The sequence below is a fragment of the Typopeltis vanoorti genome, chromosome 10, assembly GCF_054136105.1.
Source record: "Typopeltis vanoorti isolate ZY-2024b chromosome 10, IOZ_Tvanoo_1.0, whole genome shotgun sequence".
NCBI classification, from domain to species: domain Eukaryota; kingdom Metazoa; phylum Arthropoda; class Arachnida; order Uropygi; family Thelyphonidae; genus Typopeltis; species Typopeltis vanoorti.
In genome coordinates this window covers 133,295,408-133,320,428 of record NC_143558.1, presented here as the reverse complement: position 1 = coordinate 133,320,428, position 25,021 = coordinate 133,295,408, and the positions used below count along the sequence as shown (strand labels likewise).

General features: G+C 34.9%; 1 protein-coding gene across 5 annotated transcripts in view; it reads right to left on the bottom strand.

Annotated features, from left to right (window-relative positions):
- LOC150102804 (uncharacterized) overlaps window positions 1-25,021 on the bottom strand; it is a 271,397-nt gene that overhangs the window by 35,951 nt on the left and 210,425 nt on the right. For 4 of the 5 annotated variants that reach the window (XM_090399129.1, XM_090399128.1, XM_090399130.1 and 1 more), the window contains one exon: window positions 7,153-7,222. In XM_090399129.1, coding sequence (XP_090255255.1) covers window positions 7,215-7,222 — 8 coding nt within the window. In that variant the 3' untranslated portion in view covers window positions 7,153-7,214. Of the gene's footprint in view, window positions 1-7,152; window positions 7,223-22,999; window positions 23,117-25,021 lie in introns of those variants that run through there. The other variant, XM_090399134.1, reaches the window with a different exon arrangement.

Genomic DNA, 25,021 nt, shown 5'->3' with positions numbered 1-25,021 from the left:
GACTAATTTATATAAAAGATGGTTGCATAACACTTCCCAAAATATGGGAAACACTAATACTTCAAGATTCCAGTTTATACCATAGGCTGCTGACATTGTCCATAGAGGGTGCCCTCCCACTTAGTTAGGATTCTAGTCTTTCGTCCATGAGTTTCAGTAGTTTGTGCTGCTGTGTGTGTGTTACGTCTCATTTTGTACTCTCTGATGGTGTCCCTGTAACTGAGATGAATTACTGGAAGCATTAATTGTGTTCTATGGGGGTTGAACACATTTCATGGGGAGCATGCTGGCCACTTGATGCAATTACTAGCCTCAGTGTCAACGGAACAATCGAACATGACAAAGAACTTTATTGTAATATCGTTCACCAGTGACAGTCCCTTTTTCTAGCACTAGCTCAGTGCATCCATTAAGCATAATGCTTCCCCACCCCATGACCACCAGCACTGTCTGGTCTCATTGTTTTAAGGAATAGTCACTGTCACTATGGAGAATTCCCTCTCCCAGGTCATCCTATTTCCAGCTTTATTCTTTAGTAGCTTATATCCTCTTCCAATTAATATAAGCACCTCCTCTAAGAATGTACATCTTGGCCATCCTCTTCTTTTTCTTTTCCCTTGTGTCTTCCCTTCTAATATGTTAATAATCTATTTGTTATGTCTCTATATGGGTTCCAGAAATTTCATCTTACTTATCTTCTATGATTGCCTTCTTCAATACTCAGCTCTTTTATTTCACACAAGAATTCTTTTTAAGGGTGAAAATGCACACCCTTGTCTTACACCTTTGTTTATTTCTGCAGTTGTTCATTTTTCCTGTATTCATATTTTCAATTTATTCCTAGCAATACTCTGCAACAGTGCATTTAAAACTTCAATTATTTTCCAGTCTTCTGCTGTTATAGCCCAAGTATCACAGCAATATAAGAATATGTTCCAGATGATTCTTAAATCTTTTCTGTATGTCTATACTTATTTTACTTGTAATAAAAGATCTATCTTTAGTACTTCTTTCACCATAGCACTTACTTGGATTTCCAACTTACTTCTTAATTTTATCATTTTATTCTTCAATATCCATACCTCAAATCACTATTTTGTCTTGTTTTTCCTTTAAACATGCCAATGCTACGTTAAAAAAGCGTTTAATTTTCTTGACCAAAAAGCTCTGGAAAGACTTTTAATGGGATTATATTGATCAAGTGCATATAATAAACAACTAAGTTATATCAACTAGTTTCACCAACTAAGGCTGTTGGCATCTTCAGGGTACATAACTGATGTAAGGCACTAAAAAGTAAAAAACTGTTACAAACTATAATCAACCGATTCCAATTATATTAAACAAAGAACAGAGCACGTACAATACATTCATAGAGCGTGGATGATATCACTTGTTATTTAGGAACGTTCTATAGTTGGCATTATAATTCAGTTCTGGCGAGTTGAATGATCTGATAAGGGTCTTCCAGATCACGGGCAAGATTAGTCCTTGGTTCCTGTTAAGGTTTTGTATACAGCGGGCAACTGTTGTGACCTCCTTAAAAATTCGGGAGCGGAAGTCCTCCTCCATGTAAGGAATTGTGGTTCTATCCCACTCTATAGTATGGTTCGTTCTTGAGAAACGAAAGCTAACCTCGATTTTTCTTCTCTGTTATTATTGACGTCACCTATGTGTTCTTTTTCCTAATTTCAAGGCTCCTTGAAGTTTGGCCGATGCAACTCAAGCTGCACGAGCAGGGTATGTTATAAACTCCAGCATATTTGGAGAAAGGATGGCTATCTTTTGGAGATCTTAAGAATTGTCTAATCGTTTCTGTGGGTTTCTCTCCTTACAACAGATCAACAAGACCTCCAGGAAGAACTATCCCTGATATCCATCAACCTTACCATGAATGGATTTCCTCGAAGACTCGTCCACAAGATACTTTTCTCTGAACCGCGACAAAGACAACAAGATGATGTACACTATATTTCTACCATCATCATTCCATACTTAGGGACAGTTTCCAATAAGATTGCTAGACTCCTTAGACCACATAAAATAAGAGTGGTCTTTAAACCCACAGAAACAATTAGACAATTCTTAAGATCTCCAAAAGATAGCCATCCTTTCTCCAAATATGCTGGATTTTTTAACATACCCTGCTCATGCGGCTTGAATTACATCGGCCAAACTTCAACGAGCCTTGAAATTAGGCAAAAAGAACATAGGTGACGTCAATAATAACAGAGAAGAAAAATCGGGGTTAGCTTTTTGTTTCTCAAGAACGAACCATACCATAGAGTGGGATAGAAGCACAATTCCTTACATGGAGGAGGACTTCCGCTCCCGAATTTTTAAGGAGGCCACAACAGCTGCCTGCTGTATACAAAACCTTAACAGGAACCAAGGACTAATCTTGCTCGTGATCTGGAAGACCCTTATCAGATCCTTCAACTCGCCAGAACTGAATTATAATGCCAACTATAGAATGTTCCTAAATAACAACAAGTGATATCATCCACGCTCTATGAATGTATTGTACGCGCTCTGTTCTTTGTTTAATATAATTGGAATCGGTTGATTATAGTTTGTAACAGTTTTTTTTACTTTTTAGTGCCTTACATCAGTTATGTACCCTGAAGATGCCAACAGCCTTAGTTGGTGAAACTAGTTGGTATAACTTAGTTGTTTATTATATGCACTTGATCAATATAATCCCATTAAAAGTCTTTCCATGCCAATGTTATTTTAGTTTTTGCTACATTTATTTTAAGTCCATAATCAGAAAAACAACATTAATTCTAGATAATATAAGTTATAAATATTTTTTGATACTCAGCTATATCATCAGCAAAGTGTATCATATGTATCTGCATTCCACCTACAGTTAACATAATTCATTCCTCCTTTTATTAATTTTGTTGCATTCTCTATGTACAGAATGAAAAAGTAAGGGTGACAATGCACACCCTCGTCTTACACCTTTCTTTATTTCTGCAGTTGTTCCTTTTTCCTGTATTCATATCTTTAATTTCTGGCTAGTATACAATTTCTTAATTAGTCTTTCTCTCTCTCCAGTCCATTCCAATTTCCTTCATTATTGAAATTCCATTGTACATTATCAAATGTCATTTCTAAAGCTATAAAAGCAATGTATGTAGCCTTATTTACTTCACTCCTTCAGTCTATTACTGTTCTTATTGCTTCTCCAGTTTCATTACCATTCTGTAATCCAAACTGATCATCTAAATAACACACAATTTTTGATTTTACTCTATGCTTCACTATATTTAGTTATGATCTTCGAAGCATGATTTGTAAACTTAACATTCGATCATTTTTACAGTCTCTTGCATTCCCTTTTTTTTTTTTTTTTTTTAGGTATTGTTACCATCAAACTTTCATAGAAATCAAATATTTCCTATCCCTCTTGATAGATTAGCCTATCACTTTAAACAGGGCTTCCTGTGTTGCACCTGCCAGATTTTCTTTAGAATTTCAACAGATATTTCATATGTTCATTCTTACAGTTTTCTAGATAGGTAATTCATTCACCATCCTTAATTTCTTCATCCAAAATCTCTGGTCCAAAACTTCCTTTTTCAACTTCATATTCAATAACTTCACTAGTCATATTTTTTCTGCTATATAAATCTTAAAGATTTTCCTTCCATCTCTCTATGTTATCTCTTTGTTACCAGTGAGTAATTTCCCTTTATTGTCTCATACAACTTCACTTTTTATTTTGGGATTGCAGGTGTGCACAGCAATTAGTTGATATACCTGATCAGTTCCTCCTGTTTTTAATTTGTATTCAACATCTTTACATATTTCTTCTATTCAGTTCTCCTTTGCAGTCTTCTTTAATCTTGTTCCTTAGTCTTCGATACTGTTCCTTGCCTGCCTTCTTACAGTCTTCTTTTTCCTTGCTTCATTTCATTCTTCTATTTAACTTAAGTATCTCATTTGTAATCCAAGGCTTCCACGGTTGTAATTTTGTAAATACTAATATGCTTCTGTTCATCCTTTAGTTATTTCCTTGATGACTGTCCAGTCTTTTTCACTATTCTTCCCCAAGCATGCAATCTGTTTCTATTTTTAAATTCATTTTTTTTTATATCTGAGGTTTGCAGTAGTTCAATATTCCATTTTCTTCTCCTTATTCTATGCATTTTTTAATGTTTGATTTTACATTTTGCAATAACAAGTGAGTGGTCACTTTCTTTTTGAGCTCCTGAGTAGTTGTAGCATGACTTGAGTTGGTTTTCACATCTCTCCTTGACTAGTATGTAATCAATCCGATATTGTGCTGCATCTCCTGGTAATTTCCATGTATATAGCCTTCATCATTACTTCAAAAAGCATATTGCCAAATATAAGGCCACGTTGTTTACAGAAATCTAATATAATCATTCTCCTCTCGCATTCTTCCTGCCTAGTCCAAATTGTTCGGTTTCCTCACATTCACTGTCCTCTCCAACCACTTCATGAAAGTTTCTAGCTAGTATACAATTTCTTAATTAGGCTTTATCCCATTATACTCAAATTATCTTTATGTTATAAATAGGAACAACTAGTTCCTCTAGTTATTCATATGCCTCTTCTATCTCATGATCTTCTGAATTATCTGTTGGCATGTATACTTGAATTATGGCAAGATTCAGTGGGAGTTGTTGTTAAGGTTGATATCAGTGCTCTGTCATTTGGGTGATAAGTATTTTTTCTTTCTTTCCCCAACCTTTCCTTAATAACAAACCCACACTATTTTGCCTTTTCTCTCTTTCACTATAGATAATTTTGTAGTTTACATTCCAGTAATTGTCACTACCTTTCCATCTGGTTTCAATAACTACTAGAATTCCTACATCTTTTTTTTTTCTTTGCTTGTCCTTTTAATTCTTCTAATTTTCCTACTTTCAACATTATTCTCAAAGTTCCAATTCATATTGGTATTTCTTTATATTTCTGACTGGGGGAAGGGGGCTCTTCCCCCGTCACCTACAGCCCCCCCCCCCCCCCCCAAAAGTTCCAGGCTGGTTATTCTTGGATCAGATGCTCGGAGCTTGCGCCACCTCTGCCACGAGTCACCTTGTTGTTGCACTACTTGCTAAGACTTGAAAACAGCCATTTTTGTTCAATATTAGCTTTGTCATATATAATTAAAAATATCTATAAAAATAGAGCAACGTTTAATATTTTTCTATTTAAAAAAAAATTATTTTCCTTAATTTTTTTTAGATCAAAATGATTACACTACTCACACCAATATATGTTAAAAATATATGTTATATTATATACCGGACAAAAAACGTGACATGAAAACGTTTCAAAATTCGGCTTATCTTTATATTTATATATATATATATATATATATATATATATATATATATATAGAGTGGATATATTTTTTCCTGTCTCTCTCTCTAGGTAATTTACTACATTTCTTTTAATTTCTTCATTATGTATATTTGCAGTATTTTGCCTGGGGATTCTTAGCACCCTTGTAACAACATTAAAGAGACGACTGGACCTCTGGGCCATGGTTTGAAGCTTTCTCTTCATGTGTTTGGAAAAATAGTGGGATAGTTTTCCTTTGCTCTCTACACAGTAGTTTGCACCATTTTGTAAATAATAACAAGACTGTCGCCTCTTGCTGTTACCCCCCCCCCCCCAATCTAGTAGGTAAGAAATACTCCACTGCATGAGACAAAAAAATAGCAAAATAAGAAAGTTTCACTCCAACCCTCGAACATTCCAATAGGATTCGGGAGAGGTGGGGGTGGAAGAAGAGAAGAAAGATAGCTAGAAAGAAGAAAGTGAACCAGTCTACAGTTGGTGTAACAGACACATATTACATGAAGTAAGGTAGCATTAGGTACCTCGGGTTCGCCACTCCTGTACTCACCAAAGTAAGTACAGGAGTGGCGAACCCGAAGTGTCTTGTTTAAGCATAGAATATGTGCTATTTTGACATACTCTTAAATCTCGGTACTAGTCTTAGTAAATATTCTTCAATTGATCATATGCCAAAGTCCCCCCACACACACAGATTACTCTGTCTTTCAGCATTATAAAAATGTAAGCTTAATGAATGTTAAGAAGTAGCAACAATACAGAAAATTATGAATAACACTGCAAAAAAAGAAACTCAAGTAAGAAATAATATAAAGTATACAGACCATGAATAAGGAATGACTCATATTCAGACCAACAATGAAGAAATCCTGAAAACAAGGATCTTTTTTTTTAAGTTTCATGGAGCCTGGAAGGGCAGAGGATAATGTTCGAAGGAAAGCAGGCATCGCTTAAGTCAAGGCTAGATAACAAGAGGATACCCCTACAAAACTTTCATAGAAATGAAGTAAACCTATCTGACATGATATCCAATCAGTGGGTTTTGGTCTCTAGAACAGGGTTTCCACACTATGTAAAACATAACTTGAAAATGCAAAAAATATATAAAACCAATAAAAATAGAAGAAAAAAAATCCTTTGCCCACCCACAGAATAAAATGTACTATAAAATGCAAATAACCTCTCGTGTGGGAGCAACACAAAAAAATTTCTCATGATGCACCCCATTAGATAATCTACTTAGATACTTAACAAATGAGGATGGGCTGACAATCTGGGCTTTAGCTGACCAAGTTGTATTATGTATTGGCTTAAACCAAATGCAATGATTTTACAATAAGATTAAATATGTCAGCTGAGATATTTTCAGAGGTAAAATGTCAAACTCAAATATCACTCTAGTAAAAATGAAAGTTCAAAAACAATAATCAAAGCTTAGAGACATTCTACTGTAGATATCGAATGAAACGTTGACTGATTCAGCCAAAAAAGGTGGTAGAGTAGTCCACAAGAATAGAAAAATCAGAATTTCATGGTGAACTCATGAAGTTAAAGAGGTCACACAAAAGAAAAGTTAATCAAAAGTAAGTCTAGTAAATATGAAAGTGTAACTATCAACTAAGTAATGTGCTCTGAGCACATGACTTACTTGCTATGATTTCATCTTGATCCTTGAAGTTAAGGATAATGGCAACTGCCACAAGGGATATAAATATCATAATTTTAAACAATTATTTCCATTAATAATTTCTATTTTATTTTTTGAAAATATTGATAGCCAACTGATGTTTTTAAAGATGGAAAAATACTTACATTAACTGGAATCCCCAATTTCTGCTAACATGTTCTGTTGCTCATCCTGTTTTTCCTGCTTATCAGAACACTACAACAAACCAAAATAAACAAAATAAATCAGGGACACTATTTTTGAAAAATTATACAAATTAAAATTTTGAAAGAAAAAAAAACTATGAATATTATTAGATTAGGATAGCAAAATGATCTTATATTCTGAGCAACTTCATCAGAACTGATCAACATTAAAAATGTGTGGATTTTATTAGAAAACATTTTCCAGTGTTAAGAGATTGTCTCTATTTTTTATTCTCTATAAAGAGATTTTTACTCCAAGTGTTTAGTATTTACACAAAGTTTCAATTCCGCCTGGTGCAATGACTTTTAACTGTTTCTTTTAGAATTCGGAAAATCACTGACTCGAGACCAAATAAAAATTATATACATTTAAAGAAGCTAAAACATTATATACACTTTAAATAAAATTACGTAACTACAAAAATAATTGTATCCAAGGCCTTCTAAAATAAATCTACACTTTAGAGGTTTTCTTATCCAAAAATATTAAAATCATCCATTCTCTCACTCATTCTATTATTGGATTATTTGACATATACTTAATCATGTCTACCAAACTAAACATCTTGTTTTCACAACAACAAGAATTGTTTATCAGAGTTAGTTTCTTTGTTAAGCCCTTTCCGAAAATATAAACATTTTCTTCTTCTTTTCCATGGGATCGTTTCTTATAACCCTTATGTAGCATACAGTATTATTCCTCCTATCTCACTGAAGTATTTCTTAAATCTTGCAGTTCTATTCGACACACAATTTACTGTACCAGAAGTTTCTTCTACTACTTCATAAAGAACACATCTAGGTTGAGCTAATTCCATCGCATTTTCTAATAGAAATAACAAATAGATCTGGCGTCCTTAAGACAGATGAAACTGTCCAATCAGCATTTCTTCAAACATTCAATTAGAACATCGACTGCAATATCTTTTTTTATTTACACAATACTTGAGTCTTAACTCCTCCAGTTTAAAGACTCACAGTTCTATGATTCCTTTTTAGAATCTTCTATTAATATTCTTTCGAACGTAAAACTTAAAAAATTTCCTAAGAACAAAATTTCTCCGTATGCATTCTTAAACTTCTGGCATCCCTCTCGTTTTCCTCGTTACCTTGATACTGAACACACTCTCTCTCTCTCTCTCTCTCTCTCTGTCAGCTGTCAATCACCCAACAAACTCCTGGAAAATACTAAAGAATGCCATCTGTGATCATAGACTTATCACAACCATTAATTTGCAGTTAGACCAAAAACCACAGACAAAGAGATCTTGGAACTTTAGAAAAGCAAATTTGCCTAAATACACACTATTAGAAATATACTATAAGTACATATTGCACTGGCACACTCACTAATAAAGAACTTGATCAGTAACTACTAGAATCAACTAACAACACACAGAGAGCTGCAAAAAATTCAATTCCCAGAGGACTCAGGAAAAACAATTGGGTTCCATTTTGGAAAGATCATAATATCAATGCTATGATCACTGAAAGAGATATTATCAATGAACAGTTAAAACAAAATAACACAGACGACAACAGAAAGAAGTTAATAGAATTAACTCAAAAATTTGAAGATGAAATTTCTAACTGCAAACAAAAAACAGTAGGAAGAATTCTGCAATAGACTAGATCCAAGAAAAGACTCACAACACTGGAATATCATCAGATTATTAAATAATGCAACACTTCCAGATACTGATTAGTCTTCAAACACAATCTCTTCAGGAATTAATAGAGCAGCAACAAACAAATAGATGGCAAATATACTCGCCAAACATTACTCTAAAGTAAGCAAACTGCAATACAACAAAGACAAAAGGTGCAGGAAAACTGCAAAACATCTGCTGATACAATCCGGAACCTATCCTTCTGAAGACATCTTTACTCAGGACTTCACAATGACAGAATTAGAAACAGCAATTAGTCAAACTGACCCTGATAAATCACCCGGAGAAATAGCCAAATACTGCTTTCTGAAGATAACACTTCCTGGAATACAGGTAAACTGTCAAAAATCTGGAAAACATCAGTCATTATACCCATACTAAAACCTAACAAAAACCCTAGTGACTGTAAAAGCTTTGACTAGTACTCTCTGTAAACTAAACGAAAGAATAATGCATACTAGACTTATGGATTGGCTCTTAGAAATTAACAAGATCAACTTCTACCAAACTGCATACAGGTCTCAACACCATACAGAAGATAAGAAAAACCACCAAAGAAGACAACAGCAATCTTCTTGCTCAGCAAAAAATTAGCAATCTCACAGCTGCCTTCGATCACATTTGGAGACAAAAGTTAATAAAAATTGCATACGATACTGGAATAAGAGGGACGCATTAATTTGGATTTCAGATTTCATGAAAAGAAGAAAAATTAAAGTAAAAGTTAATGGAATTTATTCTAACATGCATCGAACTTGGGCCAGAGTCCCACAAGGTTCTGTTTTAAGCCCACTCCTGTTTCTCATCTATATGAACATCCATCCATCCTCACATAATAAATGACACAAAAATAGCATGCTATGCAGATGACATAGCAATCTGGCACACAAGCAGTAATCCTCAACAATCTGAAAAAAGTCCTAAATAATTAAATAAAAAGCTTAGAAAGATGGTCAAAGGAACTTAAATTAGAGATAAACCTGGAAAAAACAAAACCGAGTATCTTCTCTACTGATAGAAAAAATAGATACAATTACAACTCAATCAAAATATATAATACCAAAATAGATTAAACAGTCTCTAAAATACTTAAGCCTAACCCTAGATATTGAACTGAGATTTACAACTCATATTACAAGTATCTAATAAAGCTCTTAAAAAGCTTAATATCATCAAAAGGCTTTGTGGAACAAAGTGGGGTACAAAACCGAAGATACTCAAAAAACTACATACACGGTACCCATATGACTTACTATGGAATATGCCTCATCAATCTGGCTCCAGCTTCTACTATCTCAAAAGAAAAACTTGACAGAGTACAATCAAGAGCAGCAAAAATTATTATAGGTGCAGTTTCACCCACAAATAATTTAGAAACTCAACAAGAGTGTGGGTTTTACATAATAGAAGACAGAAGAAGAAAACTCTCCTTAAAGATCATCTACTTTACAATCATGAAATTAAAAAACAGATCGACTTAGCGCACCTGTCCACTGAAATAAGCAAAGAGCCATTCTGTTCCGCTATACTACCAAACAAAAAAACACTGATTAACTTAAATCTCCTAGAACCTTGTTCAAAAAAGGATTCACAGTAAGAAAATAAAAGAAAAGGAACTTGACACTATACATCACTTAAATAATCTAAACCACGTCATTGCTTACACTGAGGATCATCTGATGAAGCACTCAACCAAGGAGGATCAGGGAATTTTCTAACTCTTTCAGCCTCCAGGTAGAGGTGAGGAAATGCAAATCAAAACCACAGCTGGCAAAATAGCTTAAACTTCACTTGTGAATTAACAGCCATACAAGCAGCTCTCAAGTTCTATCTCTCAAATCCAGTAATAAACATTACAGAAGGAATAACCACCTAGTGATTCAAAATCTGTACTTGAGGCATTAAAAAAATGGAAAACAAAACTTGCACAGGAAATTCATGAACAAAAACTTTAAATTTGAAAAATAAGAACTGTACATTGCAATGGATATCAGTCCATGTAAATATAGAAGGCAATGAGAGAGCAGAAGAAAGCGTATCTTGCTTCTTTGGCTAGCAGACTAGCCCAAGAAGCAAGATACTTACCTCAAAAATTACATACACTATCACTGACTGATGCCAACTCTGCTGCCAAAACAAGATTGGTAAAACAAACTATCAAGAAGAAGAATGAAATCAGTGAAATTAATGAAAATAGAGAAATAACCACAGTCATCATCAGACAAGGACAGAACATTTTAAAGGCATAAAAATTCAGCCAGACAGTACTAGAAGCTATGAAACATGCAAGAGCTGTCCAGGAGTCGAACTAACACCTGCTCATATCTATTCTTGTACAGCAATTGCCCCTGCTCTACAGAAAATCGACAATAACCCTATAGAAAGCTCTACTCCATCAAAGTTCAACAGATTGCCAAAGCAGTTTTACAGGCCCACAGTCATATCTAGAAGCTCTTCAATGGACTCGACATCAACAACTCCTCGTGAGCATGTGCACTCCATGTAAATGACAAGTGAGAAGCTAAGTATAATGGCTGACACATTATATCCATTAGCATAACTAGAATGTCTTTTCAAAACACAACACTTAATAATTTTATATTATAATAAAAAATTTGAAAGCAACACAACTTCAGAATCTAGTAAGTACATCAAAAGTTTCAACTGTTTTACATTTCATTTTGAGAATAATAATATTAATAACGGGCACATTGCAAGTGCTGTTGTACATGTTAGGAAAGCAAAACTAATAATATACTAACACTAGGGGGCTCTTCCTCCCCCTAGTGTTAGTATATTAACATGATGCCTACGGTGCCCAACCCGCCATGTTCCGGACTGGTAGGCCGATTCTCCTTGAATTCCGATGACTTGACACTCAGAGTAGCCCCTGAGTTTCAAATAACTTGACAAAAACGCTACAGCCTATATCCGTTTCCAATTTCTGCTTATCATTTTATAGTATAGAGTAGATAAATAATTGTAAAAATATTCATAATTTTAAAATATGATTATTTTTACACCAGAATCTTTCCCCGACTTCCTTTATTATAAAAAACAAATATATTTGAATGACCAATTTATTTGCCACATGCTGGCTATGGTATATTTATATCAGCAGATATATTTCTATTTTTAGATATAAGCTAAAATTATTTATTATTATTTTTTAATGTAACCCACCTATGAAAGGTTGTATGATGCTATTTTCATTAATTTTATGCATTTATTTATATATTTATTTTTTCCATATCAGGAGACAGCAAACTATTTTGCAGAAGTAAAAACATGCATTCCTCAGTCAGAGTGCTTACTTTGAATTAAATAAAACATTGTTTCTATATAAGACTAAACAAAGTGGAGAATGCACAAAGATAGACGTAATACGTTTTCTCTGAAAGTGATTTTTAGTAGTCTAATAAATAGATCTCTCTCTCTCTCTCTTTTTTTTTTTTTTTTTTTTGCAAACAAACGATATATGCTAAAAGCACTCAGCCATGAAAATATTCTGCCATACATTAATGAAATTGATTTATGACATTTTCCATTTAGTATCAAGTTTTTAAATCATGTTCACATTTATCAAATTCATATATAAGTGTTTATATTAATGAAATTTAGAATTATTGGGTGGGAGGGGGGGGGTGGCAGCATTTTGTAATAACTTTGATGGTTTGGACTAGGGATACTTATAGTAACCGGACTGGTTAGCTGAGTGGATTTAAATCTACATGGTAAAGATGCCCCCCTCCCCCAGCTTACTGGAGCACTGCAGTCACTATGGTTTGGTCTCTCTAGGATTCCTGAACACAGTATGTTCTAAATTTAGAATCTTTTGTTTGCTGAAATGATATTAGAAATACTCAACAATGGGAGGGAGTTACAAAAATTTTTGTAACTTACAAAAATTTCCACTGAAAAGTTCAAGGGAAGGTCACTTTCTCTTGTGCTTCAGAACTCACAACCATCTTGTATCATCTCTTCAAGTTTTCATATGTGCAACTGGCATCTACCCAACAGCCAGGAAGCAAGTTTTTATCCAGCCGGCTCTTAAAAAAGGGAAACAGAGGGCAATCATCAAACCATCACTGTGAAATCAATGCTCTCAAAAATAATGGAAAATGTCATCAACAGCCAACTGCTTCATGACTTACCAATTACTTAGTGATTAATGTGGATTTTGTCATGAAAATAGCTAGAAACCAATCTCACCCACCTTTGGATACAGGCCACAGAAAAGTTTGGAGAAACTCAAATGGTCATGCTTAATATTTCCAAGGAATTTGATTGGGCTAGAATTGGGACTTCTTAACAAGCTACCATCTTATGGTATTCCTACTTCCCTTTGTGAATGAATTGTGTCTTTTCAGGTTGTACATTGTGGGTCATAGTGGAAAGTGTCCTTTCATCAATTTTTCATGTAATATTTGTAATATTGAAAGGCTGTGCTTTGCTACACTCTTCCTCCTATACATCAGTAATCTCTCTCTGATATCCAATTCATAGTTGTGCTGATGACAGTACTCCTCCATCCCCCTTTTTATTTTCACACCTTATACTGCTCAGTTAATTCACACTTCAAGATCCTCTTTAACCAATGCCTTAAACACCAATTTCTCTGCCATTCTAAAGTGGGGTGAGGATAATCTGAATTCTCATGCCACCGTGCAATCCTGTCTCATTTCCCAAAAGAATAATCATGTCTGACTCTCTTTCCTTTAAACAATATTCTTGTCACCAATCACAATCCGTTTGGACTGACTTTTACATCCAGCCTATCATGGTTCAAGTATAAGATTGACAGTCTCTTCAGCCTCCAAAAAGCTCGGTATTCTTTTTCATTCTAAACAGTAGATCTCTCCTGTTCAACTCCTGACCTTATACTGTTCCCACATGTGGATTGGTGCACCTAAGACCTCTCTAGAATGCTTGAATGTATTCAGAAGTAACTAATTAAGATTTTTTTAATGGTTTTAATGAAGGTAAACTCAGCTGGCTTCATCCCACTGAAGAATGGCACCAAGTTCAATGTTTAAGGCATTGGTGGACTTGAAGATTCAGTTGTTTGAACACTGCCAGGTTTATCAAATAATTACAAAGTATTGAGTAAACTATCATCAATAAAACTAACGAAAGGTTTGGGTTCAGTGAGATCACTTATAAATAGTGTCTCTCTCTCTACAGCAGAAACCATTATAACAAACTCACTCACTATAACAAATTACGTAAGTCCCAACCAACATTCCCTAGGCATAAGTCTTTGGTCTGGTATTCTAAAGCAGCGCTTCCCAAACTGTGGGCTGTGGCGCCCCTTGGGGGCCGTAGGTTTTGTTGAGGGGGGCCGTGAAATAATGAAAACAAAGTTAAAATGTTTTAAGACTAAGTATATTTTTTTTATTTTAAAAGAAACGTATTTAACTTTTATTATTTATTATTTCTCTTTTGTTATTTTTTATATTTTAATGGAAAAATTCACACATTGGTGTTGGTTCACAAACTTTGCTTCCTGTGTATTTCAGCGCTTAATGAATATTAGTAAATATTGCTTATTCATATGTTTCATTTCAAAGCAGTGGTTAATTGTATTTACTTCGAATGCTCTCCAGGGAAGCTCCAAATCTTCCTGTCCCTTTCATCACGCGTTCGTAATCAGGGACTGTTGATATTGACTTTATATACATATCAAAACTCGTTTTATATTATCACTGTCATCCGAGCTAGTTTTCTGTTACCAATAGAAGTTTCGCATATACTTCACACATGAAAAAAAGCTTAAACAAGTTTATGTGGGGAGATAGTAACTCGCTTGCAGTGGTAAACAACACGCCCTCCTTAACAGCCACTATACTGCAGAGGCAATAAAAACAAGTACTTTTATTATGCCAGTGAATAAGGTATGAGGAGTCTGTGTAATATATTTCTCAACAAATAGTGCAATTAGAGACAACTGGGATAAAAACACACTAATTAATGAATCACCTGTCCCCTCATACAGAAACTATGCTGTATAGACTGAAACAAAACCATATGTTGCATGGGCAAACACAGTATCTAACTAAAAACTATTGTTATTAATTAGACTTATGTGAGTTCGATTTTCCAAGGCAGCAATAAAATCCAACTGACCATATTAAAATTCGTTTTAATGTGTTTTTAAAACTTGTTAAAATGAATAAAAAATTACTTTAGTCCCAACCAAAGTTCCCTAAGCATAAGTCTTTGGTCTGGTATTCTAAAGCAGCGCTTCCCAAACTGTGGGCATACAAATGATTTTTTTGTATAGTAACTTTTCGAGGGGGGAAGTTTCATATATGGAATTCGGTTGAAGAGAGTTAGCATTTCAACTCAATTGTCAGCTATGCTTTTATCTTTCAGTTGCGCGATCTTTTGTTAATACCACACCAATCATATGCACGTTTTAATAACCTGTCTTTGCTGTCTGTTTTGCGTTAGGCTTAATTACCATAAAGGGAGAAAAGTCACAAAAGAGAAAAATGTTCCTGGTCCGGGGATTCCCTTATTCAAGTAATATTTACTAATTTCATGTTATCAGTCTGTGGTGTGCCAGTATCGGTAAGTGGTGATATTATTTGATGTACGTTAAAAAATTTAACCCTGAGATGGACAAGTGGCTGATAAAAAAATCCCGCGAACAATCAGAAGAAGCAGAAACAGACTGAAGAATAAAGGACAGTATTTCATATTTTACCAGAACAGTCCGCATAGTCTTCAGAACCAAACGGTAAGAGGCAAAAAATGTAATATATGCATTTGATTTTTGCAATATTCGCTGTGTATGTTTTGTATTGAATATAAATACAATAAAATTATAATAATATATCTCTCTATTACGATTTTTTTTGAGGGGGGGGGCGTGAAATATTTTAATTTTTGCAAAGGGGGCCCTTACATCCAGAAGTTTGGGAAGCACTGTTCTAAAGGACTTACACTATAGGAAACTATTCTCCATAAAATCTTCTTCCATTGATTCCTACAAACATGAGTGAAAGCCAACTGCATAGACAAACAGGACATGCAATAGCACGAAGTCCTGCAAACACCTTAAAGAAGGGAACCATCTACCATGATACACTATGGTCATCAGTGAATTAACAGATAAAAAAATGGTCAATTGCAGTTGGTGGAAGGTAAACAATAAGGTAGTAGTTTATGGAGTGCATCTCTATGTCAGACATGTGAAAATGTCAGAGGCAGTGGCACAGATATTCTTTCAAGAAAGGTTTCCTCCGAGTTTTTTCCAATGTGGTGCTGTTTGGCTGTTGTAGATCTGAAATGTGGATCTAGAGAAAAATCAACACTGGAAATAGGTGACAAAATTTGTACATAACAGTTTAGATTTGGTATGATTGGGGGTTTATACAGCAAATTTTCTGGTATGGTTAGTGATTTGCTTTAGTCAGTATGGAGGAGTTGGAGAAGAATGATACTGGGAAACAATTCTTTTTTTGTCCTTAGATGTTATGGTGCTATTTAGAAGAGAAACAGAGAGTATAAGCGCAAGATGGACATATAAATTGAACTCAAGGAAAGTGCAAATAATCACTGTCCAAATTCTTGATACAAGAGGCAAGTTTTCTGCACCTAGACATTGCAAAGTGCGATTTGGATTTGCTGGTGCAGTGTGCTGAGAATGATGCTGGTGATTTTTTCTCTAACCATTTACAATATGCTGAATTTTTTTTCTTGACCTGCTCTGCCACAAGTTGGCAGAGTAGGTAAATGGAGTAGTATGAAATTCTTCATTCTAGCAAGAACAATTTTCCTGCAGTTCAATCAGAACAAGTGTTTGAACCAGTAGAACAGAAACAGCAATATGGCCAAGAAAGGATAGAAATTCCAGAGATCTACCCACTGATACACTAGAGAACATGAGGTTGTCGGAAGTTTTTCCACTTGGTTTAATCCTTTATCCAAGCATAAGCAAACAAAGTTTGCACATGAAATGGCAAGTGATGTGAAGTCTTTAGCTTCTAGATACGAGTTGCCAAGTCCTGATTATATTGCAGGCACAAACTTTGTTTGCTTACACTTGGATAAAGGATTAATCCAAGTATATAATTTCTTGGTATCTTTAATTTATAAGTATAACCAAGTGGAAAACTTCCAACAACTATCTCTAATCCAGAGTATTTTAATAATAAGGTGTGATACCTTTTGGCTACTTGTATACGAAAATATGACTTCTGCATTATTTCAACCTTATTATTATTGCCTTTGGATCTGGCTCCCACTGACGAGGACTCAATAAACGTTGAAACTGGGTAGTGAGGTAGTGACCCTTCCCATAATGCATAGCATTATATACATACCCCTAAGGATATGTGCTTTGCATTATGGAATACTAAGGCAAGTGATGTGAAGTCATTAGTTTCTATATATGAGTTGCCCAGTCCTGATTATATTTCAAGTGCAAACTTTGTTTACACTTGGATAAAGGATTAAATCAAGCATATAATTTCTTGGTATCTTTAATTTTTAGATACACAAGTGGAGGGAAGCCGTGGCCAATGGTGGTGGTGCCCCCCTAGTATACATATATATAGTATATATATTTTTTCAACTGGTGAGTTAGCCAATCTCATATGGAGGTAGCAGGGTTTTTCATTCAGCATACAGAAGAAGTGACTTGAGAACACACACAATTTATTAACAAAAAATACTAGTGGTGATGGGCAGTAGATGGTGTTGATGTAGGTGATGATGGTAGTGGCAGTTCACTGCAGTTGGTGGGTTAAGTGGCGGAGATGGAGAGTTGTACAGTAGGTGCCCTACCTCAACGAGTTTTTGGACTCCTTGCAGACATCATCAAATTCCTGATATATACCCTCAGGAGGTGTACAGGATATGATGGTACTACGTGAAAAATTTACATAATTACTAACCTCCTATCTACAATTTTCCTCCAAATCAGTCTGTTAAATGTCAAGACTCCAATATTATCAGGTTTTATATTTCTGTCTTCTAAGGCACTTTTTACTGTATCAATCCACCTATATCTTGGTCTTTTTCCTGCTAACCTGGCAGAGAAAACTTGTTTCGCTAATCTTTCCTCTCCCATTCTGCTTAAGTGACCATACCATCTGAGATTAGCTCTGCTAATGCATTCTGGATGCTGACTATATCAAGTTCTTTACTAATATCCTCATTTTTATTATGATACTGCCATTGATGCAATCTGTTCATGCCCCTAATCTTTCTCAGGACTCTCATATCTGCAGCATCTAGTCTTTGGTCAAGTGTTTTACTTCTAACGTAGCTCTCAGATCTGTAAGTTAAAATTGCTTTAAACACTGTCTTGTATACAGCTAATTTCTCTCTTATTCTATAAAAATTTATTCAGTTGACTTCCTACCATACCAGCTTTGTTGATTCTGTTGTCTATTTCCATATTTAACTTACCGTCTTCACTGAAAATTGTGCCTAAGTAGCCGAAATGTTTTACTTGTTCTGAACGCTCTCCATTTACAATGTAGTTGATATTTTCAATGTTTCTGCCTATTTTCATTATCTTTGTAATGCTGACCTTCATACCATATCTATTACAACATTTATTCAATTTAGTCAGAGAATCTTGCAGACTTGTAGTAGATTTATTTAGAAGTATAACATCATCTGCATAAAGCAAAGAGCTGAGATTAAAACCTCCAATTTTGATATCTGGTTTAATACCACTTTCCTTCATAATGTGATCCATATAGATAATGAATAAAGCAGGGGATAATGAACATCCTTGTCTCACACCAGATTTAACATTAAATCACCTTCCTGCACTTCCTTCAATTCTAACTGCTGACTTACCACTCAAATAAAGACTAAGTATTGTTTGATATAATGCCCCATTAACACCATATAACTGTAGCGTTTTGAATAGCTTCTCTCTTGGCACCTTGTCATATGCCTTTTCCAAATCGACAAAACTTATATACAGATCTTTGTTATATTCCCATGATTTCACAACTATCTGTCATAAAGTAAAAATCTGATCCTGACAGCCTCTATTTGGCCTGAATCCAGCTTGTTCTTCACCAAGCTTCTCCTCCACAATTCTTCTCAACCATTTCTCAGAGGAATTCGTCCCTCTGTCCAGGCTTTCTGAACTATGCCGTGCAGCCACTGTAAGACTCTTATACCACCATACTTCAGCATTTCTGGTCGAATATCATCCACTCCTGGTGCCTTTCCACATTTCAGGCTTTTGATGACTTTTTCTACTTCAGGAATGGATATGTATTCCTGACTGCATGCCTGGTCAGTGTTTTTTACTACTGTGCTGTCATCATTGCTTGTTTCATTTAGCAATTTTTTGAAGTAATTACTCCATATCCTTTTTTTCATGCTTACACGGTGATCAGAATATGTTATGGAAAATTAAGGAGAAAACTACTGTGTTAGAGCAAAACTTTAGTTTAATATAAACCAAAATGAAACTTGACGTTTCAACTTTCATATCAAGGTCATCATCTGGAGCATACATATATATATATATATATATATATATATATATATACAGAGAAACAAGCTGCACTACAATCTACATGGTTTGTTAAAGTTACTGACCAACTGTTACAACAATTATTACCCTGGTCTGGTGAAAAAAAAACTTTTACCACATCAAAGCTAGATTCTGTGTAGCTCAGTGGCTATGACATTTGCACACCACGGTGCTTGGCCGCATGAAGGAAGACTTGGTTTCAAGTCTAGTCGGCGACCAGAGGAAATTTTTCTAAGCCTTTTTTTCGATAGGTTCCCCGAGTTAGTTGATCTCTGGCATGGGCAAGCAGGTTTTTCCTCCTGAAAACTCGGTTTTTTTGTCCCGTAAACTCAAGAAAATCGACCATAGAATCCACATTATTTCAGACATTAAATATACTGTGTTAGGGACCACGAGATGGCGGCACATTTGAGTCGTCTCTCTTCACTGTGTACCGCTTAATTGGTGATAGCCTTGGGCCATCTATCTCTGATTGGTGCCGGTGTTGAACTGTCCACTCAGTCTCCAAAAGTTAGATAGGGCTAAATGGCCTCGCCTACTCCCGTATACGGGAATAAAAAGGCTGATTTTTTTTTTTTTTTTAAGGTACAAAATTAAATTGGGCTGGAGAGCAACATGTTTTATACATGTTGTGTGTGTGTGTGTGTGTGTGTGTGTGTGTGTGTGTGTGTGTGTGTATATAAAAACTGTGATTACATATATAGATTTCAACCAATTGGTATGGAACAGTTTCCAATAAAAGCTGAAAATTGTTTCAAGTCCTTATGCTAGATACTAAGTAGGCTGAATATGTGCCATCCAAATTCTTGGAATTTTTATGCCACCATTATTGTTGAGATTAGTGTGGTTCATCAGAATTTCAAAAATTCTGATATATATATGTTAAAGGTACCAAGTTATTTTAAATATAACCTGGTTTTTTACTCCATTTCCCAAGTAAGCAAACAGACATGCCTGCAAATGTTGCAAGTCTAGCTGACCCTGCACATAGTGCAAGTCCAAGGCAACTCGTGGTAAAGGTAGAATAAGCTCTAATCACTATTCTTAATATTTACCCTTAATGCAAATCTCCTGGAGGAGATGTATGATGCTATGTATTAAAGGCAAGGGGCCACTGCCCAGACCGGTTTCCACCTTTATTGAGGTTTCATCAGTGGGAGCCAGACTAAGAAATACTAAGTTTTAAGTAATGCAGAGCTAATAAATATTTTACCAACACAAATTACCATAGGGTGCTTAAGGTCAAAGCACCTTATTAGGTCGAAACCGGTCTGGGTAGTGGCCCCTTGCCTTTAATACATAGCATCATACATCTCCTCCAGGAGATGTGCTTTGCATTAAGGGTAAATATTAAGAATAGTGATCAGAGCTTATTCTACCTTTACCACGAGTTGCCTTGGACTTGCACTACGTGCAGGGTCAGCTAGACTTGCAACACTTGCAGGTGCAAACTTGACTGACTTGTCTGTTTGCCTACTTGGGAAATGGAGTAAAAAACTAGGTTTATATTTAAAATAACTTTGTATCTTTAACATATATTATACCCAAGGTAAAAAACTTTCCACACACACACACCAGGGGGGGCCAGCCCCTCCCTGGTGTGTGTGTGTTAATATTTAAATAATAAGAAGATACTCTTTTTTTTGCTACTTGCATCCAGAAATCATGTGACTTCTGCATTAATTCAACATTGAGTCTGCCTCCAAATGATGAGACCTCAAAGGTTAAAACCTGTTTGGGCAATATTCTCATAACACATAGCAATATACACATCTGAAAAGAAGTGTACTTTGCATTATGGAATACTGAGGCAACTGGTGTGACGTCGAAAGCCTCTGTACACAGGTAGCCTAGTCATGAATCTACTTCACATGCAAATATTGTTTAGTTACACTTGGTTAAAGGATTAAAGAGCCCCCATAGCTCAGATGGACAGATGAGCCCTTTGTTGAAAAGACCTGGGTCTTTTCAGCCTAAGTGTTCATCAGATTTGCCTGTATGTGGATTGAGAAACTTGAGTTTCTGCGAAAAAAAACATGCTTAAAGATATTGGATTTCGAGTAAGAAATCGCTGAAAGGAAATTTTAATCCATTTAAATTATGTACTCGATTCCAGAAAAATTAATGTGCTAAACTGATCAAGAAATTTTAAGAAATCAACTGGATTACTTTGTACCCTGTCTCCTGGTTCTTTGTATATACAGTTGACATTTTGAAGAATGAAGTTTGAACAGCATGGATACACTTATATATTGATTTTTATGAATAACTATTATATTATTATTATTATACAAACACCTCGTGGGGTCAAGACTCATCAAAGGAGGCAACAATAAGATGCATTCCAACAGAGATAATGTTTATCATACCTCATCTTAAATTGGTTCAATGTCTGCGCACTCACCATCTCATTTGATAATAAATTCCACTCACCAGCCACTGTCTATGCAAAAAAGTCATGCCACACTCTCTTATGCACCAGACCTTTATACAACTTCAAAGAATGACTTTGTCTCTATCTCCTTTCCTCCTTCAACCCTTTGAAAAATATCCTCGGTCTATTTGATAAGCATCCCTTAGCAATTTATATATCTCAATCATATAGCCCCTCTTGACTAGCATCTAATTTACATTCTTTTAACCTCTCTTCATAGTCAGTATTCCACAATCCTGATATTGCTTTTATTATTCACCTGTGAAATTTTTCCACAGCTTGCTTCTCACTTAATAATGATATCAAGAGCTTGCAGATTCAATTGGCTTGGACATGTGGAAAGAATGCCTAAACAGGCATTCAAGATGAATGTCTGATATAAAGCAACCTGGAGGTTGCTTTATATCAGACATTTATCTTGCACTGGGAGTAATATCCAAAAAAAGATTTGGCTGAGATGAGAATCCAGGACTGGAATGAAAGAGGTCAAGACAGGAATGGAAGAAGGTGGTACTTGCAGCAAAGAACCTTAGAGGTTCACAGCAAGCTAAAGAAGAAGAACATAACAGCACAGCAACATAGCAAAACACACATCACAGTTGGTAGCTCTTAAATGATTACATATAGTCTCAAGATGTTCAGAGTTGAATTTTCAAATGGCAATATTTCTACACTTTTCACAAGAGCTATCATGATGTCTGTGATATATTATTCAAAGAACTCAATTGAGTGGTGATACTTTTGTAAAATCCAACGAGTGTCAAAAATTATAGAATATAATGTGTTAACCCATATTGGGCTTCTCTATACTCTAGATCAGGGATTCTTAATCTTTTCCAGTGGCGTACCACAATATTTAATTCAAGATATTAGATGTATCAGTAAGCAAATCTGCTCACATACCACCAGTGGTATGCGTACCATGGGTTGAGAATCCCTGCTCTAGATAAATTGTATTTTGGCTAATTTTGCCATAAAAAATATATGAATGTAGTCAAATCAAAATGGTTCCACACATTTTACTACAGATCCAAATTTTCAAATTTCATGAAACTTTAGCCAGCATGGAATTATTAATATCAATTCAAATCATTTTGCTAACAAAAATGATACAACCAAAACCAAAATTCAATCACATGAACAATTTCTTATGTACATCATAAATTCCAAATTTTATTCAATTCCATCTAGTCCAAGAAGAATTACTGCAACATATAATTTTGATAAACTTTCTTCCTTTGTGTACCTGCAAATTTCTTTCTTTCAAATGAATGATCCCCAACAGCCCTTTAAAAAAAAAGGGAAATAGCATTTAATAACTACATCTATACATACACACGTTTATATTGTACTTCAAGTCAACTACCAATCCTAACCTCTTTGTGGTCTGGCCTGTTTTCATGAAGAGTTTAGTACTGCTGCCAAACATGCATACCCTAATCCTATGACACATTAGGTTGTAGACCACTGTCGGATAGTGAATTTCATTTTATAATGAATCACTACCTCCCCACCTTTCACTTATAAATTAATAGTTTAATAACGTTTTTAAGCATCATATATGTGTGAAATAATATAAATGCAGCATTTATTTAAATCTGATTTAGAATAATTTTTGCAACTGATTTTTGCCTTAAGATAACCAACCATTTGTCTCATTAATTACGCCATTAAATTTTTTTTTTTTTTCATTTCAGCAATAAGACTGTCACATTTATGGATAACTGAAGTATTAAGTAGTGTAGCACTTTCACTTCATTTAGAACATCATCTGTTTTTAACAACTGTAACAGAGATGTTAGGTTAGTTTAGCCTACAGCCTATGTCAATGTTCAGTACAACATCATCACCAAACTTCATAATTTTAAATTTAGCATGTAACATTAATAGATTTACCTGTTTTTTTTTTTGTGAGAGCAACAGCTTTCTTACTTTGAATTTCTATCTGGCATTATTAACAACAATAAAATAAATAAATGACTTAAAATTCACAGTGAAACACCTAAAGACAGAGATATGTATCAAGCAATAATGTTTTTAAATAAACTGAGTTCACAAATACTACTTATCAATTGATTCAAGGCATCATCATGTTGCTAAAACTGTCATATGAGTGAATGCAGCAGCTTATAATTGGGCAATGATTATAACTGAAAAGCATCATATAAATGGACACTGGTCATAAATGAAAAGCATCATAAGGTGGGGTATTACTGTAATAATATTCATCCACAGTACAAGGCTCATGAACCACCCAATTCAGCTTCAAAACAAAATTTTAGGATAAGGTGATTAGAGTCATATGGCTAAATATATATATATATATATATATATATTTGTGTGTGTGTGTGTGTAAATTGTTCTCCTGGCTAATTTGCCTGGATGTGGGATGAAAATTCTTTGAAAATTGGAATGCACTTCCAATGAATAGTACAGGTGAAGTTCTCTATCCTGGTTGGGATTCAAACCCAAGTCTTCCCAAACCACAGGGCTTCATTAAAACTGAATGAGTATGAAGCATATCCTCCCCAAATGGGAGTAATAATCAACTAAACTCTTAGTGGTAAATTAAACTAGATTTTGAAGATCAGTCACCTAATGTACAAATGGCTGCTATGGCTTGTGGTTGCCACTTCAAGACATGTGATTACATTTCTTTCACACATTTTCTCTACAGCACTTATCCACTGGTGCTACAACAGTACCAAATGGAATGACCTCTACAATTTTTATTCTTCCTTTTCTTTGACTGCTTATTATTCATTCAAAACCTTATACCACTGTCCAAACCATGATTCTCCAAAGGCAAGTTACATCAAAAGAAAGAATTCCACATACTGCAAGTGAGTCTAAACTATAACTCCAGCATCCTAGCTCAAACCACACCGTAGAATGCAAAAAATTTCGCTTTCTTATTTCTCACCAAAGCCACTAGGCATCACTTTGGCACAGATGTTTCCATATTTCTATCTCTCTCTCTCTCTCTCACACACACACACGCATGATACTATGGATAACACTCTTTCTCCTTGTCTTTGAATGATGGTAATATTATTCAAAGACAAGGCTCATCTCCTGGAATCATTCTTCAACTTCTGCACAAATGATCAAGAGAATAGTATCTCCGACTTAACCAAGATATGCTCATTGCATGTCTCTTCTAGTATTTCATGAGAAAGACATCAGGAGAAT